At 34.9% G+C, this 13,501-nt stretch overlaps 1 protein-coding gene across 1 annotated transcript; it reads right to left on the minus strand.

Moving 5' to 3' along the window:
* Window positions 1-2,989: 2,989 nt before the first annotated feature.
* LOC121441135 (60S ribosomal protein L6-like) lies at window positions 2,990-3,910 on the minus strand. Its single transcript, XM_041642270.1, has one exon. The coding sequence runs from the start codon at window positions 3,894-3,896 to the stop codon at window positions 3,015-3,017; it is 882 nt and encodes a 293-aa protein (XP_041498204.1). The 5' UTR covers window positions 3,897-3,910; the 3' UTR covers window positions 2,990-3,014.
* Window positions 3,911-13,501: the final 9,591 nt, after the last annotated feature.

Below are 13,501 nucleotides of genomic sequence, written 5' to 3' on the forward strand. Positions count from 1 at the left end.
CCAAGTGAGACTGTATGTTCAAATATGCCATCTGTTTTGTTAGTTACTTTGTTCCCAGTGTCCAGAACAGCACCCATTCCAGTTTCCCCATTATTTGTCATTATCAGAAACCATCTTCTAATTCTAATACTTTCTCACCATTTTTGACTGTTTGAAGCAATGCAAATTGACATACAATCTTATGATCCTATCCAACAGCCATTTGACTTCTCTCGTTATTTTGAAATTCTTTTTTAATATCTATAGAATCAGTGTTACATTTTTTCATTACACCTGCTATGATCTATCCTATCCAGTCTGTTCAGAGAATTTTCTTCTGCACATCATTGTAAAAGTAAAGCCATATGTATATTATGCTTAATTTTGCATTTCCCATTTCCTCTAAACATTTTACAAGGCCAATCTCACCTAGTTCTGTGGTTCTATTCACCATCCATAGTCAGGTGTTTTATACAATTTAACTCTCTAGAATCTATAACACATTCTTGGTTAACTAACACACATAATATAACATATGCTTTAGAAAAGCTCATCCTACTTGGAACAACTAAACATTCAGAAATTTTATCTCAAGTGACTGGTTTATGTCATCCCAGTGTATGTAACAATGAGTAAATAACAACAGAATAATTACCATTACTTTTTCTCGTCAACAGAGAAAACTGTCTCCTCATGTAACTTTTTACTTCATTCTTCATTGAAGAATTAATTTTATACACTTCACTTATAAAGGTTGAGTACTCCAAGTATTAGCCTATGTATAGATTTGACCTTGTGATGACTCAGGTAGCTATATATACTTTCATGTGGCCCTCCAGGAAACATATTCACACTTACTCTTAGGTGGCAGTTTCACATAGACTATACACTACTGTCAGAAACCAGCACCCATACCAACGTCTCTTAAGTGACATTCTGTCATTTGCAAAATTTGCTGTCTAAAACTTTTATTTATTAAAAAAAGTCTGAAAATACAGAAAAAATGAAAAATGTGAGATCCAGAAAGGTATCATTTGAAATGGAAAATCACCTAATACTGGGTTTCTATACACATAGGACACAGATTTTCCAAAACAGATAAAAGAACGAAACTCTCAGCTGTCTTAACTCTATGTCAAGGATAATGAAACAACATTATTGCACTTTGGAGTTGAGGATCAAATTCTGGTTTTGATGCCTTCAACTCTAACTTTAGAGGTCACTCTTGGTAGGTGATATAGAGATTTACTTTAAAGTTTAAATACTACATGTTTTCCTTTCTTTTTAAATTTATTTTATGTTATGTGTATCAACACTTTGTGCGCAATGCACATTTGTACACCATTTACATGTCTACAGAAGTTAGGAGAAGGTAACAGAACCTTCGTAATCCGATTTACAGATGTGAGCCACGGTGTGGTGCTGGAAATCAAACTGTGGTCCTCTGAAAGAGAAGCAAGTGTAGTGTTCCTAAACATTGAGCCATATTTGCAGCTCTAATCTTTATGTTGTCATCATAAAGAACTATTAGGTGAAATACTGCACATCTCAAAAACCAGATAGTACTACAAATACATGAATAAGCTTTCTGTTAAAACCCTTATTCCCAGGAGAGTGATGAGACAATTGGTAAAAATATAGAAAACTAAAAAGGCAATAATGAAATTTTAGAGCCATTGACATTGGCAAGATATAAAAAGACAGTAAGACTGGGTACCTCACCACCAATGTCTCAAGTTAACAGGTCACAAATTCAAATCTTTGCTATATTGTTATTTGTGTTATTTTGTTAATTTATATCATATTCTCTAAATATTTTTCTCAACTAAAAAATCAGTTAAAAATTATTTACTTAAATGTTGAAAATAACAATGCATAAGGCAGTAAGAATTTTTTTTAGTGATTAAACATATAGTAAATGAAAAGCAATATGAATTATCCTCACTAACGCTGTTAAAAATCATACAATTCTTTTTTTTTTTTTGAGACAGGGTTTCTCTGCAGCTTTTGGTTCCCGTCCTGGAACTAGCTCTTGTAGACCAGGCTGGCCTCGAACTCACAGAGATCCTCCTGCCTTTGCATCCCGAGTGCTGGGATTAAAGGCATGCGCCACCACCGCCCAGCAAATCATACAATTCTTAATCTAATTACTAGAAGTTTTGGGACAAGTCCTTGTCTAATACATTTAAATATTGAAAATCAGATATGGGACACCCTGTAGCTTTTCTTAATTTTAAGTAATTTCTAAAACTCAATTCTTTGTTTATTCTATTCAAGGACATGATTATCAAAATGACTGCTTCTCAGGAATGTTCCCTAGTACATGTTCTCCAAACCAAATACTTGTGGAAGGCCATTAAGTAGGCCTTAAGGTGTTTTATATAAGATACTTAAAAAACAGTTATTTTTGGAGTCTTTTGTTCAGTAATATTTCAACTCTACTGTTTGCTGCAATGACTCATGCACAGATAAAGCAGTAATGTGTCTTATAAGATGTTGGTTGATATGCCACTGTCTATTCTTCTCTAGTTTCCTTATCATCCCTAAATGAATAACAACTCAATCCAAAGGTCATTGCTGTCAAAGCAAGCATCTTACTCCCTAAGATAGGAAATTAAACTAATCAATAATACTTACATGCAGTTTTATACAGAAAGTGTACAGGAGTATTCTATCAAAACATAAATCTGCTTATTTTCAAAGAAACAATCAAAACGAGGGTGAATTTGAGAATGTATGCATAAAAGTTTGACATTTTCTCTTGGAAGTTAAGGTTAAGTAAATTGCCAATTTATTTTTCACTTATTTTTTATGTTCCAAAGATTTATCATCTCACCTTCCATCTTCGAAAGCCTCCATCAACTACTATTGTATATCATAAAGATTGGGTTTTAAATTGCTTTCCCCTTGTTTGTATGTTTACACTTTATTGAATATCAAAGTAAACTTTTTCTTTGAATTAGCTGAAGTTGCAGACTCCTAAAGCACAATCTTTTTTTTTGTTTGTTTGTTTGTTTAATTAGGTTGTCAGCAATTTAGAAAACCAGTTTGTGAGGATACATCCCGTTGGTCAGACAGAACTGAGAGCGCAGGTAGCCCTGCAGCTGAGGAACAGCTTTGATCTTTGGCAGAATCTGTGAGTCCACCACTTTCTGATCAGCCTTGCGCTGCTCTGTAATCTCATATTTCTCCTTCTCTGTGTCAAATATCTCGCCCTCCTGATGCCTGGGCTTACGCAGCTGCTTTTTCTTGAAGTAAGCATCAGTCAGGTGTTTGGGGATTTTAACTGTGCTGATATCAACTTTTGTAGAGGTGGCGATGACAAACTTCTGATGTGTTCTTCTCAAAGGAACTCTGTTGAGGGCAAGAGGTCCTGTCACAAGCAGTAAACCACTGCCCAGTTGCTTCAGGAAAACCACTCTCTTGCCCCTTTGGCGCCCGGTAAGGATGATGAGGACAGTCCCAGGAGTGATGCTGGCATGCAGGTGTCTCACATGCTGACTGAAGGGCTTTTTGCCATGGCTCAGCAGCTTCCGAGGCACATCTTCAGTAGGATAATACCTGGGCATTTTTCGAAGCTTAACCACCCGGGTACCACCATTCTTGTCACCACCAACTGGTTTTGTGACAGTGGCAAGGACCTTTTCCTTTTTCTTCTTCTTTTCAACCTTGGTTTTTGCAGCTGTGTATTTCCTTTTGTACACGGCCTTCCTGGAATACATAGCAGATCGGGAGTACCTGCCAATTCCTCTAACAAGGACTGGATTTCGGCTGCAATGGGGCTTCCCCTTCTTGAGCTTTTTAGCCTTAGGGTCACCCTTTTTGGCTGCACCAGCGGCAGGGGCATCACCGCCAGCCTTCTTGGCTGCAGGTTTCTTCTCTTTTGTATCAGGTTTCTCGCCTTTTTCACCCGCCATCTTGCAAGATGGGAAAGAGAGCCCTAAAGCACAATCTTAACTAAGATAAAAAGGAATTGTTTTTAAGAATGTAAGGACTGTGACTGCATATGGTTAATTTGTTTTTTCTCTTACACAGTCATATAAATAATAGTAACTAGAAGAACATATTGAGTGAATGATTCCTTATAATGCTTTTCAGGACAACATAGCAGGAAACTTATACCCAACTACCCCACTGGAAACTATTATCCTTTTCTACAGATTATAAACAAATAGAAAAAATGCTCTGGAAAATAAGAAATTAATATTAATTTTTATATTTTGTGAAACTAGATCTCATGGACTTCAGAATGACCTTGAACATCTTTATAGACAAATATGACCTTTAATTCCTAATCCTTTTGTCACGTTCTACCTTCAAGTTGATGTTTCTCCAAGCTTGTGCTGCTGTGTGCGTTGAGGGGATTAATTAAATTTCTGTCCATTTATTATATATATATATATATATATATATATATATATATATATATATATATATATATCATAAGCACAGAATGTATGTGTGACATAGAGAGAGAAAGAGACAGAAACAGAGATGGAAAGCATGCAGTTATAAATGATGCTAATTAGGAATAGCTAAATAATGTATTTAGTAATAGCTACACCTAGCTTGATACAGTAAAGTCCTGATATCACACCATTTAGAGAACAATTACTAAAGATATTTTCCAGATTGCAACAAAACTTAAAAGAGGATGGTCTGCAGTGAGTATCAATTGTCAATATAGATAAGATAATATTACTAACTTTTGATTATGAAATTTTATTTTTTTTATTTTAGGGTAATTTTAAGAAGAATTTAACCAAAAGAGCATGAAGTAGAATAACTTGTAGAAGTCCAAAGCAGTTGAGGAAGCTGTGGAAACTATCCAGTGCTAGAAGCATACTGCCATCTAAGATTTTGTCATGAATACTCATATTTCTTTTTGATACCTTACTGAGTGAATCATATTAACATTATGAAAACAAGGACATTGTCTTAATGATTTGCATTTGCTCTTGAAGTACTTATACAAGTACTTGTTTGATTATCTTTTACAACAACAAATGGTAGAAAAGGGAATCCTACATATATGAAATCTAGATAAGATTCCTCTATACACTGGAAAACAATGTTCTAAGAACACTATGAATTTATTAACTTCACTTTCACAGTTATCCCAGAACATTATTCATTTTTGCTTTTGGTGTCAGTCCATTGCACTGTGGGATACTAGTGAGCATGGTCTATAGAATTGTGATAGGTGGGTTTCCCTTTACTCCTTAGCAGAATTCATTGTATCTGACACTTGATATATATACATGAATATTTTTGCTCTAAATTTTTCAACTGATTAGATTGATTAGCCAGGTAGAAAGAATGAACAAGAACATTACTTGTGTATAAACTTCAAAGCAAAATAGATTTACATTCAAAAGCTGAATTTCTCTTACAAGCTTGTGACCATAGCAAATGAACATATCACTACAAACATGAAAGAATGCTTATCTTGTCATTTTAATTGGAGAATAACAGTTGATACACATGCTGTCACCCGAGTGCATATTTTCTCCCCAAAGTCAGAAGTTTATATATAACCATTAAGGGAATGATATTAAAAAGTGCACACTTTGAAGGTGATTAGGATATGAGCTCTCATAATGAGAATTTGTCTTCTTCTTTATGAGAACCCAGAGAGCTAAGTATATATGATGATAGGTAGAAGGGGTCACCTATGAATTAAGAAGCATTTACCATTCCTCTTTTACTCTTCCTACTCTCCAGGATTATGAGAAATAAATGCTGATGGTGCAAGTTATTTTGTTATCTTCACCAGAAAACGTTATGTGGAAATCTATATATTCCAACATGTAACACACAGTGAAGTATCCATAAAAGTGTTCATAAGGTTAACAAACCAAACTTAGAAATTCCAGAAAGTGATAACATGTCAAATATTTTAATACACACAATCCTTAATAAAGAGTAAGGCTATCTTTCCCTCTTTTCATCACTATCCTTAACCACACACATAGCCATTCAATGGCTATAAAAACACATTTCCACCATGAGAAAAACTGCATCTGTGGGATTCAGAACTTTATCCCTATACTGCTTTATCTATTATACCACAAGGTTTTGTGAAAGCCAAACACAATTCTTCTCAAAGGAAATGATTCATTTTTTATTATTTGAGCGCTGTCCCATATCACTGAATTAAGCCATAAAATAAATTGATTTGGGGAAATATTTTCCCATTGAGAGTCTGGGCCTAGAAGATTTCAGCACAGTTTCTAAATGGGACTGGTTCATTTGGAGTCATTATGATAGATGGCAACTATTGATCATTAACTTTATTTTAAAAGACTGCCCAGGGGGTAAGTATTGAGCAAGTAACACCTGTTACCTAAAACTAGGAGCAATAGTTTTAGAATGTAAAATTAGTGCAAGGTTTCTCTGTATTGAGGTTACCAAGGAAGATAGAACTAAAACTACTCACATGGCTGCCGTTTTCAATAAAAATGCATCTATAAGATTCCAACATGTTTGATTCAGTGTAATTTTCCCTACTTTTAGTATTTATGCAAATATGTTTCTTACTAACATCAGCCTATTAAAAATGGTAAAAATAGTCTGAGAGTCACATTGCACTGCTCTCTTGATGATCAATAAATATTGCTGACTTTATCTCCAAATCATGTCCAATATCCATTTGTACTCCTTGCTTTAGGTAAAAGGTTTTGTTAAAGTGTACAGTTGTTATCTATAACATTATTTTAGGTAGAAAACCATACACAATTAACTATTTTCTCCCTTAAATGTCATATATCATCATTAGGTCATGTTATTTCTATATCCCAAGTATTTTAAACCCCTTCATGTTTTCCAATTCTCACACAAACCACTTTCCTGACAGTGCCTACATGCCAACACAATCATCACAATACATACTTTTAGGTGTCTCTCTTTCTCCCTCACCCCCCCACGTGTTTCAGGTTCTGGTATCACTGATTCCTCATAATATTAAGGAAACAACAATAAAGTCAATGAACAATTGTATCATTAACTTTTTGAAATTGAAGTAAATCTTTTTGTTTGTACATTGAAGTCCACAGGGGAAAATCTAATATTAGAAGAAAAGTTTTGCTGAAAAGGAAACATTTGAGAACATTTTCTATGTATGATTATGTACATTTTTAATATTTCAAATGATTCTCTTCAAATATCAAGTGCAATACAATAGAATTATGAATTCTATATTTTATCACAAGCTATAAAATAGAAAAGACACCAAATAACTTACCCAGGACTGGAGGGGAAATAAAATTTTGAATAATATAGAAGAAATATTTACACAGTATAAGATTCAGGTAACATACTTTGCTTTACAAGAAGACACAGAGTTTGCTTATGTTCTACTTTGCAGTCATAGGAATGAGAAAAGCATGTGAAACTTCCCAGATAGGAAAACTGATTCTGGGTCCAGGAGATGGATCAACTGTTAAGAAAAACTCATTACACTTCTGACACAAGAAAGAATGCATGACAGTGTACTCTGAAGAGGCATAGTAGAGTCTCAATAAGGAGGGGTTAAAATATCAACTCTTCATGATTGGCAACAACACTGGCAAGTGATACCTTTGTAAACCCATCAAGGGTTAGCTAATGACCAGGCAAGATAAGCAGTATTTTGGTACAGGCTAATGAGAACCCAGGAGACTGGATGTGGAACTGTGAAGTTCCAGAAACCCACAGAGCATCAAGATGTTCTCAGAAGGAGGTAAAGAAAAGACACCCCCACCAAGGGGCCATTACAACCTAATAGGCAGGTTCAACTTGAATTTACTGTATATATACTCCAGATAGATTTTCTTTTTAAATTGCTAGGATTTGGATGATATATACATATTCAACTCTATTTTTTTTTCCATCACCCTGTAAGCATGACATTCTGCAATAAGATTAAAAACATATCAGTACTTTGAAAACCAGTGTTATTCTTCATAGTTTTTCACATTATTGGTGAATATTTTAAGACTTTTGTGATCTGTATTTATCCTTCGTTCCTATACATATGTCTTCCCTCACACATTTTATGGATCTAGCAGAATCAATTCTTTCACTGTTAATTTTCATTATTTCAAAGGCTTTATTTATGGTGTTCACTCAACCTTAAACTCTTTCTGTTTGATTCACCCACGAAAATACAACTCACCTATTTAAAAGCCACAAGTCTTTCTCTGTTGCCACATCCTGGCTGTTATTGATCATCACATTTTCTATGATGCTAACTCTATTTTTTAAGTTCTCTGATTGAGAGTATTGTGTAATTACATGTTTATTTAACTGAATATCCTTTCCTAAGTAGCACTCCTAATAGCAGATTACTAAATATTAAAATTTATAAAGGGTTCATAGGTTAGTTATCATTTTGTACCAGATATCACCACAGACTTCTAGTGCAGAAAATGTGGGGAATCCTTTTGATTCATTCTTAGAGGTTTGCCAATAAGTTAAAAACTGCTTTAGAAAACATATTGTTATTCAAAGCATCTTTTTCTCTCAAACATAGGTCTTTTTCTAGTAATCTCAGTCATTTGGATCACTTTCATAGCTTTTATTTAATTCCTTCATCATTTCATATAGTTTTAGTAAAGACAAAATAGCATATTTTACATTGTCATACCATAGGGAAGCTGCACTATTGTGCTCAGAAGACTCTGAAGTATTCAACAATTGAACATTCTACTTTAGTATATATTCTATTGTCTTCTAAGCCATGTCAAAATATCAGGGTAATTTAAATGAGCCACTTCCTAAAAAATTTCCATATTCAGTAGTTGCCACCAGAGGGCTCAGTGGGAGCATTGCTAATAGCTATCACAAAAATGTGCTGAGAGACAGTCAGAAAGCAATATTAAGGAATGAGAAGGAGAAGGAAGACTAGGGTGATACTGAACGACATCTTTCAGATTCACTCATCGGGTTATTTGATATTGGAATCTGTGTATGGAAGAAACCAAGAACATATATGCCAACCATCATCCTATGAAGACAAGATGAGCTATTTTAGGGAAGATAAACATTGAGAAACATTCGAACCAGACAATGAGCAGGACATCTGGAGTGGCACATAGAGGGAAATGAGTGGGGGATAACAAGAAGAACACAGAGCTCTGGATTAAAGAAATTCTTTCTATCTGCAACCACTAGACTTTCCTGCCCCCAGAGAAATACTCATGGACCTCATTTTCATATCAAAAAGAGGAGGAGGAGGATATAAAACAATATGGTGAGCTTTCAGTCACTAAATTACCTTCAATTTTATAGTCATGGATAATGACTCCATTTCTTCTCTTGCATTTAAAATTGATGCTATTTCTAGTAAGGATGAATAAATTCTAATTCAAGATTTGAGGATCAAGTCGTTCTACTTTAGTGATCCTATTCTCAATTTGCATTTAAAAGTAAGATAGCCGGAATTCCAATTTTTGGATTCCACTTTTCTTTTTTTTTTCTTTTCACATTTTCCCTTTCATTTTTTATTTCAAATATTTCTTTATTTTTGGAATTGTAACATATAATTATATCATTTCCCCTTTCATTTCCTCCTCCAAAAACTCTCATATATCCCTCTTAGTTCTCTAACATTTTTAACCCCCTTTTATGAATTTTTCAATATATATGTATATATATATATACATATATTTCTGAATACAACCGTCTCAATCCATACAATTCTCTTTGTATACATAATTTCAGTGTTGATCATTTAGTGTTAGATAATCAATTGGTGTGCTCTGACCTGAGGAGGACTGTTTCTCTTGCTCTATTTTCTTTCTTTTGCTAATCGTCCTAGGAACAATGTCTTTCTTGCTTTATTCTTTGCCAGCTGTTTCTGGTTTTCTCAATCACCAGATGTACCCTTTTCCTTATTGACTGCTTATTGTAACCCTGGGATTCTATTCCTGATTGCCTGTCACTCCCTACAGTTCTTTTATGTGTCCTAGATTTGGTCTTCTCTTTTCTCTAAGGTGCTCTCTTATTTAGCAATCCCTAGCTTTCATTAACTGTTACTGGCTATTCAAGAGAGCTCTTTTTGAAAGAATGATGGGCATTCCTTTTGTAGATGCGCAGATTTATTTAGTAAGGGAACCTAGTAATCTAAATCCTTAAAGTGGACTAGAACATACAAACTAAGGGGGGAAATACTTGAAACTTCAATTTTCACCAATCTGGAAAGAGAGAATGATCTTGGAAGAGCTTTATTTACTCTCTTATTTTAAAAATAAACACACAAACCCACCGAAGAATCTATGAACCACACCAAGGCAAGATTATGCAAGGATTAGCAATAGGCAGTATTATTATATTTTAGTTCTAAACTGTCTGAATGAACTCATTTGTTGTATTTGTGTTTAGTGCAATAGTCGTCTAGCTTTGCAAAGTCAAAAGGGATCTTTTGAAAACATGAATTAATCTTATTTTCTCTCCCATTAATTTTCTTAAGTGAGTTCTTCACCAATGACAGGAGCTCAGTCCTTTTTCAGAGAATCAGAACGTAGGAGGTTTCCAAATTTCAGTAGACAGTTACCAGCTCTCTGCAATAGCACTTTCAAAGTTAAACAATGAAAAACATTTGCTTTTATCCTTCCCACCACCCTACCATCAACTGAATCGCAGTACAGTGATTGCACGTGTAATCTTTTGCCAATTGCTAACTCCCTTAGAGACTAATTCACATCTATAAAACTTTTTAGATGAATATGTGAATTTAACTCAACCCAAACTACTTCTCTGGGGAAATAATTAGCTGTGTATAACTCCCTAGAATGTAAATATATGTTCAGTGAGTATGGGCTGAAGTATGTCTAACATGTCTCTAGTTAGTATGGATGTAAAGACAAAAAGCACACCTTCAAAGAATGCATGGTTGAGTGGACAGCCAAATTAACAGTGACAATACAATTTAATGAAATCTGAAATCAAAGTATTGTCCCTGTTTCAGCCTGCAGATTGAAGTAGCTCCATAGTTATTAAGAACTTCAGTCAAATCATCTATAATGAATTTACAGCTGTCCACCTTAACATTTAATCTTTAGGAAAATTATTCATTATCCTAGTCTTGGTTTCCTTGAGTGTGAAATGGAGATTAAAAACCAGTTTTCATACCACAAATGCATACATGAACCTTCACACTGCAGGAAACATAGGATTTTTTCAATTAATGCCTATCATATTATCAAACTAGGAAAGGCTTTTCAGAAGAGGTAGCACTAAGGCTTAGCAAGCAGAGCATTGCTAAACTCTGTTATTAATAGCACTTTTGTATTGGACAATTTTTGTATGTACTTTGTAGAGTGTTAATTAATATCCATGGACTCTCAGAATATGTTTTTAGAAAGCCACACTTGTGTTGTAGGGCAAATGAGTTTGAGGAAGGGATGCCAAAATTAAAAACAAAGGGTCAGTTACTGAGCTACATTCTTGATTCCACTTATTTTTCTTCACCTACTCCATCAGTAAGTCTTGTCAGAAGATCTAAAATATCTTTGAAATCTAGCTACTGGTCACTATTCTAATTGCTATCTCTCTCAATGTCTCTCACTAGGACAGCGAATCCCCCCAGTGACCCTTGCTCTGACTTTCCTATGTCTAATTCTGCTTATTAGTGCCCTGTATTCTAAAAAAGAAGATTAAATAAAAATGCAATCAGAGTCCTCCATTCATTTCAATTCCCAATAAATCATGACTAGAAATTCAAACTCGTTAACCAATCCTTAAAGACTCACATGATATTTTAACAGGTGCTTAGTACCTGCTTTTTCTAAAATGCATTGACTCTTGAGTCTCCAAAGTACTGCAAAAAAGGTGAAAACCTGACATCATAGCCTTTATTTTGCTTTTGTCCTTTGTTAAGTTCCTTTGCCTGACCCCTGTTCAATACCACAGGTAGATGTGTAAATCATTCAAGGAGAATCTGTCCAAAAACTGAGATAGCTAATGTATCTCATCTCTCTTCAATACTGAAGGTAGAAATATAAAACTAAATGAGGCGTCTTACGGCCAGGTTTTACGAGACCTTGTTCTATATTTGCTGAAAGGCAACTTAAGATCTGTAGTCATTGTATTAAGCCTGAAGTCACCTTGGATGCCTGGAAAGACAGAGCTTCACAGGCAAACCTCCTTATCATTGTATCAGCCTTGAACAGGAAAACAAAAATGTCATAGACACAGGACAGACCCCTAATATGATATGGACTTCTCCAGTGAAGAACTGAGGTGGGAACCAACCATATCTCAGTTTCACCAGTACTACTAAACTGTGCATATCTCTCAGCAAGTCAAGCAGTTCTGACTCCACTTAAATACTAAACTCATTTTCCATGTGTTTGAAGGCTTTCTGGGGGTAGCATTGTTGTTGAATTCTAACTTTAATCCATGGTGATCTGATAAGACACAGGTGGTTACTAATATTTTTTTGTAACTGTGGAAGTTTGCTTTGTTACCGACTATGTGGTCGATTTTTGAGAAGGTTCCATGAGGTGCAGAGAAGAAGGTATATTCTTTCCTCTTCGGGTGGAATAATCTATAGATGTCTGTTAAGTTAATTTGTTTCATTACCTCCATTAATTCTCTAATTTCTCTGTTAGGTTTCTGTTTGATTGACCTGTCCATTGGTGAGAGAGGAGTGTTGAAGTCTCCTACTATTAGTGTGTGCGGTTGATGGCTGCCTTGAGTTTTAGTAATGTTTCTTTTATGTACGTGGGTGCTTTTATATTAGGTGCATAGATGTTGAGGATTGAGACTTCATCCTGATGAACTGTTCCTGTTATGAGTATAAAATGTCCCTCTCCATCTCTTCTGATTGATTTAAGTTTGAAGTCAACTTTGTTAGAAATTAGTATGGCCACACCTGCTTGTTTCTTAGGTCCATTTGCTTGATAAGCCTTTTCCCAGCCCTTTACTCTGAGTAGGTGCCTGTCTTTGTGGTTGAGGTGTTTTTCTTGTAAACAGCAGAATGTTGGATCCTGTTTTTGTATCCAATCTCTTAGCCTGTGCCTTTTTAAAGGTGAGTTGAGCCCATTGACATTAAGTGATATTAATGACCATTGGTTGTTAACTCCGGTCACTTTTTTAGTAGGAGAGTTTGTGTGCTTCCCTTCTTTGAAAGTGAAGGGTCTCTAGATGTCTGAGTTATTGTGGTCATTGTTGGACTCCTTGGTTAGTGATTTTCCCTCTATTATTTTCTGTAAGGCTGGATTTGTGGCTATGTATTGTTTAAATTTGTTTTTATCCTGGAAAATTTTGTTTTCTCCATTTATAGTGAACAAAAGCTTGGCTGGGTATAGTAGTCTGGGCTTGCATCCATGGTCTCTTAGTTTTTGCAGTACATCAATCCAAGACCTTCTGGCTTTCATGGTTTCCATAGAGAAGTCAGGTGTATGTCTGATAGGTTTACCTTTATGAGTAACTTGGCCTTTTTCCTTTGCGGCTCTTAATATTCTTTCTTTATTCTGTATATTTTGTGTTTTGATTATTATATGGCGAGGGGATGTTTTTTTTTTTTTTTTTTGATCCA

The sequence above is a fragment of the Microtus oregoni genome, unplaced genomic scaffold (genome assembly GCF_018167655.1).
Source record: "Microtus oregoni isolate MIOR12 unplaced genomic scaffold, Mior012 000073F_ref0000255, whole genome shotgun sequence".
In the NCBI taxonomy this organism is placed as follows: domain Eukaryota; kingdom Metazoa; phylum Chordata; class Mammalia; order Rodentia; family Cricetidae; genus Microtus; species Microtus oregoni.